General features: G+C 41.6%; 1 protein-coding gene across 1 annotated transcript; it reads left to right on the top strand.

The window, feature by feature from the left end:
• Window positions 1–2,225: 2,225 nt before the first annotated feature.
• On the top strand, window positions 2,226–3,119 carry MC2R (melanocortin 2 receptor; the record flags this gene model as incomplete). Its single annotated transcript, XM_080822190.1, has 1 exon — window positions 2,226–3,119. One exon carries the CDS (start codon window positions 2,226–2,228, stop codon window positions 3,117–3,119), a length of 894 nt encoding a protein of 297 aa, XP_080678316.1.
• Window positions 3,120–6,530: the final 3,411 nt, after the last annotated feature.

The raw sequence follows: 6,530 nt of genomic DNA, 5'->3' as shown, positions 1-6,530 counted from the left end.
CCTTGATCTTGGGAGGGGCCTCTTTGCTTCTTGGACACAAATGCTTGTTTCATTCCTCAGATTAAGGAAGTTTTTGGCTACAATTTGCTTAAATATATCTTCTAGTCCTCTCTCTTTCTCTCCAACCCCTTAGAGATCCCAAAAATTTTGACATTGGGACATTTCATGGCATCGTTCATTTCTCTAAATCTGTTCTCATGGATTTTAAGCTATTTATTCCAGGCCTCCTTCTGTTCCTTCCTTTCCATTAGTTTATCTTCTGTATCACTAATTCATTCTTCTGTTTCATTTACCCTAGCTGTTTGAGTATCTAGTTTAGACTCCATCTCATTCATAGCATTTTAAAATTCAGCATGATTAGTTTTCATTTCTGCCTTTAGAGATTCTATGTTGCCATTAATGGTTTTGTCAAGCCTAGCTATTGTCTTCACAATTGTTACCCTGAAGTCTATTTCTGACATCTTGCTTATATCCATAACTGTTAGGCCTGTGGGAAAGGTCATTGTCTCTGGTTCTTTTTTGTTGTTGTTGTTGGGTGTTCCTCCTCCTAGTCATTCTGTTGGGCAGTGGTTGATGAGATGTACAAAGTCAAAAATATCAACCACAATCCAGGCAGGATGTACCCTGGGAAAGTTCAGAGCAGTGGGAAGCCACTGCTTCCTCCCAAAGGGGGAGGGGAAAGGGGGGTTTTTCTTTCCCCCCAAAGAAAAACCCAGCCAAAATGAAACCCAAGAATAAGATTTATAAATTTCAAAGAAAAGGTGGGGGTTGAGTGGAGGTGGGGACTATAATCGCTCAGTGTGGGTGAAATAGGGTGTTTCAGTTCTTCCTGGGTGTATTTTGTTTTCTTTGTTAGAGAACACCACTTCCCAGAGTTACAGGGAAATTTAAACTCATATATATATAAAGGTAGTATTGAATAGGGGAAAAAGGACTACATTGAAGCTTAAGAAAAGAAAAAATATATAGGTGTGAAAAGTACAAGTTTAAAACCTACAACGGAATATGTTGTATTCAACATCTAGTTGAAATAAGTAGGTTAAAAGAAAAAAACAGAGAAGAAACATGAGAAAGAATAAAAAAAAGTTGTATCTAGGAAATACATAGGCCATGAGGCAATACCAGGAGCTCAATGTACTATTTTCCCCTGGTGTTGGGGTTTTATAGTTTTTATGGATACCCTAGTGTTGTTGTCCTCTCATTCTTCCAGCTTGCCTTCTGGGGGAGGGGGCTGGTCTCATTGTTTTTCAGGCAACCCTGCTTGGGTGGAGTTTCCCTGCCCCCTATCAAGGGCCTGGGCTCTGTGGAAACCAGTTTTGGGGACTTTTGTTCTCTGGCAGCTTTTTGTGCCTTTTTGGAAGACCAGAGCAAAGGAAAATGTCTGCACCCAGATCTCTGCCCCAGGGGAGAGAAGCCACAGTCTACTCCTCTCTGAATCCTCCAGAACACACAGTCTCCCTTTCTGTAAGCACTGCTGAAAACCGAAGCCTCCCAGAGGCAGTGCATGCCCCCAGCGACACTCTCAGAGGTCCACTCAGACCCCCACTTGTCTCTGCCCCCAGTGCTTCCAAAACCATGAGGGATCCCAGCATGTGCAGGCATGGTTGGGCTGCATGGGTGCCAGCAGTGGTAGTGGCCAGCCCCCAGGTCTGTGGGCACAGATCTGCATGAGCAGCTGCCCTGGTCCCTGTGTATGCCCCTTCTGCTCCTGTATCATGTCTGTGTGCTGTTATCAGGCCCTTCCCAAGCCACCACCAACACTCTGCAAGCTATCGCTGGCCCCTGGTGCAGGATTCTTTTGCACTGGTTTCCAGTGCAAACTTCCAGTGGCTAACTTCTGGTGGCTCCCTCACCCTTCTGTTTACCCTCTGGTATCTGTCCATACAATCACAACTCCATCCTTCGTACCTCCCGACTAATTATCTTCTACCCCTGTAAAGATCCAGGCATATAATCTTACATCCCAGGGTGATTTCATGGATGTTCAGAATGGCTTGTTAGATATCCAGCTAAATTCAGGGGACCAGTTAAAATGGAGTTCCCAGCTCCTCTGCCATATTGCCCCTCCCCCCTTTAAAATATCTCTGATGTTGCTGTTTATTCTTTAGGTGGCCTGCTGATTTTTCTCTCAGACCTCCAGCAAGTAATACAAAGAAGAAAAGATTCCGAAGAATCAATCCAGCTTTCTGTCAAGTCAGAGTAACAATCCTGTCTTAGCAGGAGAAATGAAGCACATTATCAATTTATATGAAAACATCAATGATACAGCAAGAAATAATTCAGACTGTCCTCATGTGATTTTGCCAGAAGAGATATTTTTTATAATATCCATCATTGGGGTTTTGGAAAATCTAATGGTCCTTCTGGCAGTGATCAAGAATAAGAATCTCCAGTCACCCATGTACTTTTTCATTTGTAGCTTGGCTATTTCTGATATGTTGGGCAGCCTATATAAGATCCTGGAAAATATCCTGATAATGTTAAGAAACATGGGTTATCTCAAGCCTCGTGGCAATTTTGAAACCACAGCAGATGATATTATCGACTCCCTGTTCATCCTCTCCCTCCTTGGCTCCATTTTCAGCCTGTCCATGATCGCAGCTGACCGCTACCTCACAATTTTCCATGCTCTGCAATACCACAGCATTGTGACCATGCGCCGTGCCATTATTGTCCTGATGGTCACCTGGACCGGGTGCATGGGCAGTGCCATTACCATGGTGATCTTCTCTCATCACATCCCCACAGTGATCACCTTCACGTCGCTCTTCCCTCTGATGTTGGTCTTTATCCTGTGCCTTTATGTGCACATGTTCTTGCTTGCCCGTTCACATGCCAGGAAGATCTTGACCCTTCCCAGAGCCAATATGAAAGGGGCCATCACGCTGACCATCCTGCTTGGGGTCTTCATCTTCTGTTGGGCCCCCTTTGTTCTTCATGTTCTTTTAATGACATTTTGCCCAAATAACCCTTACTGTGCCTGCTACATGTCCCTCTTCCAGGTGAATGGCATGTTGATCATGTGTAATGCAGTCATTGACCCCTTTATATATGCCTTCCGGAGCCCAGAACTCAGGGATGCATTTAAAAAGATGATCTTCTGTAGCAGGTGTCAGTAGAATTATTGGTCCCTGATATTTAAAACCATGGATAAATGCTGTCAAGTGACAGAAGAACATGACACACCAATAAAACTAATGCTTTCCAACCATCTTTTTCCTCCTTAATGTGCACAAGGGTTATTCCACTAACTAGTGTTTGTAATAGCTTAGTCCTGTGTGAACGGTCTTGCTGTAGGTACAACTGTTATAAGTTAGAAAGATAAAATAATGTATTAAAAAGAATTACAGAATACAAAACACAGACAACAATACAGGTTTGAGAACTTTGTGCTAAGGTAAAATTTTGTTCTTCTATAGATATCTAACAAGCCTATTGCTGGGGTTGCCTTTCCAAGCTTGAGGCCATTGTAATCAATCTCTAGAAGTTAAAATGCCAGGACAAGTACTCAGGGCACAAACTACATTGTCTTTGTAAGTAAGCTAAAGGTGCCATAAATTACTGCAACTAAATTTCCTATCCTGGACTACCACACAAAATCCCTGCTCTCCCTCTCTCCTTCCTGTGTGCTTGTTTTACTGTATGCCATCTCAAATTTGTTTTTCAATTTTTTTTTTTTAAGTGGGCTCCACACTGGGCATAGGACTTGAACTCACAACTCTGAAGTCAAAACCTGAGCTGACATCAGGAGTTGGATACACAACGGACTGAGTCACCCAAAAGCCCCATCTCAAATCTTTTTAGAAGCAGGTAGGGTATAAATTATAAATGTCAAATAAGCAGCTTTACATTCCCAATAATAAAGGAAACTTGTTTGTTAGTCTTTTCTCATGTAGCACTCCACTGTCCTTAAAATCCTTTCCTGGTTAAAACTCTCATGATTTAGAAGCATAAATTTCAGAGGAGGAAATAAAAATTTAATACATTTGGTTTCTACGTGGAAATAAATGAAGGCCAGAGGAAAAATGTGACTATTTGAAGAAAGTTTAACCATTCTTTGTGTATTTGTCTGAATGTAGGGATAAAAGGAAAGAGACCCCAAGCCCCAATATATAATTTGTAGAATAGTTAGAGTGTGTGTGTGCATGTGTGTGTGTGTTTACCATGCTTTGAGACTATGGGGGAAACCAGAACCACAATGCCCCTTCGAGAACAGTGCTATTATTGAGACCCAAGCCATGGACTGATGAAGAACATTGTAACTTCTTCCACAGATGAGTCTAAAAGGCAGATGCAGTTCCTGAAAAATTTCATCCTACTGTCAGCCACAGGAAAGATGCCAGGTATTGAAAAGTGGCACCCCCATGACAATATAGAACTAAAATTGGTAAGTTCATCCATTTTAATAGCTAAAGATAAAGCCTAAAAAAGATGCAACCCACGGAATGGGAGAAGATATTTGCAAATGACAGTACAGACAAAAGGCTGATATCCAGGATCTATAAAGAACTCCTCAAACTCAACACACACAAAACAGGCAATCATATTAAAAAAGTGGGCAAAAGACATGAACAGACACTTGTCCATTGAAGACATACAAATGGCTATCAGACACATGAAAAAATGTTCATCATCACTAGCCATCAGGGAGATTCAAATTAAAACCACATTGAGATACCACCTTACACCAGTTAGAATGGCCAAAATTAGCAAGACAGGAAACAACATGTGTTGGAGAGGATGTGGAGAAAGGGGAACCCTCTTACACTGTTGGTGGGAATGCAAGTTGGTGCAGCCACTTTGGAGAACAGTGTGGAGATTCCTCAAGAAATTAAAAATAGAGCTTCCTTATGACCCTGCAATTGCACTACTGGGTATTTACCCCAAAGATACAGATGTAGTGAAAAGAAGGGCCATCTGTACCCCAATGTTTATAGCCGCAATGGCCACGGTTGCCAAACTGGAAAGAACCAAGATGCCCTTCAACGGATGAATGGATAAGGAAGATGTGGTCCATATACACTATGGAATATTATGCCTCCATCAGAAAGGATGAATACCCAACTTTTGTAGCAACATGGACAGGACTGGAAGAGGTTATGCTGAGTGAAATAAGTCAAGCAGAGAGAGTCAATTATATGTTTTCACTTATTTGTGGAGCATAACAAATAATATGGAGGAAGGGAAGTTGAGGGAAGTTGAGGGAAATTGGAAGGGGAGGTGAACCATGAGAGACTATGGACTCTGAAAAGCAGCCTGAGGGTTTTGAAGGGGTGAGGGGTGGGACATCAGAGGAACCAGGTGGTGGGTATTAGGCAGGACATGGATTGCATGGAGCACTGGGTGTGGTGCAAAAACAACGAATACTGTTACACTGAAAAGAAATAAAAAATTAAAAAACAAAACAAAACAAAACAAAACAAAAAGTGACAACTTAAAAAAAAAAAAAAGGATGGAAATTCTGACCATAAGTCCTCGTGAAGTTAGAGAGTAACTTAAAGGATGAGTGAGAAAGAAGAAAGAAGTAAGCTCTTTGAATCCACAGAGCAAGGCTGCTTGGGACCCACCCAGAGTGGCTGCATCTTCTGGAAGAGGGAATACTTGACTTTCTGGGGAGTTTTCCCTGAGCTGCTAAGAGGAGAAGACAGCCACAAATATGACTGCTGGTCTGGTAGTGGTGAATAAAGGACAGGCAGTGCTAGGTTGGGAGAGATAGGTACAGAGCTATGCGGTTAGGCTCACAGAAATCCCAAAAATGTGGAGGTATAAGGAAACAAGAGATAAGAGAACAAACAAGATTACCCTGCCCTAGGTTGTGGTGGTGGTGGTGGTTGGGACTTTTTTTTATGACAGTCACCTATGACCAATATAGAATAACCAGACCCTAAAAAGAAGTAAGCCATTAGAGATGTTATCACCAGTCCTTACTCAAACCAAGACCTCCTAAGAATGTTAAGGTCACAAGCTCCCTGGTCAGCTCTAAATAAAAGACTGTCAGCAGAGACCCATATTGGCAACCCTGCCTGGATCCCTCTCACTCATGAGAGCTTCTTCTGTATCCTTGCTTAATAAAACTCCATCACTTTACTCACTCTCCTTTGTCTGGGAGATTCATTCTTCAACTCTGTGAGACAAGAACCTAGCTCTCCTGATTCAGTGGGTTTAATATCAGATGAAGGCAGGCACAAAAACTTAAGAAGCAAAGCAAAATCACGGAGCTAAAAGGAAGACAGTGTTGGCAGGTTTCTAGACAGCATGCATCGCAGGTTGGAGATGGAACCTGAAGTAGTCTTATCCTCTGTGTTCTACAGAAATCCTTCCTTGGTTGCTTCTCCTCACCAAATAGACAATATTATTCTAATGTACGTTAACCTGAATTTCTTAATAAATATTTTTTAAGTTTATTTTTCCTAAAATCTAAAGCACAATCCTATAAATGATTTTTAAATGTTATTTCTACCATTAAAAGAATAATGTGTAGAACTTTTTTCTGTGATTAAATTGAGTATTCTCAATAAAATGTAACCTTT

Source organism: Martes martes (assembly GCF_963455335.1).
Source record: "Martes martes genome assembly, chromosome: 13".
NCBI lineage: Eukaryota > Metazoa > Chordata > Mammalia > Carnivora > Mustelidae > Martes > Martes martes.
This window is presented reverse-complemented; position numbering and strand designations above follow the sequence as displayed.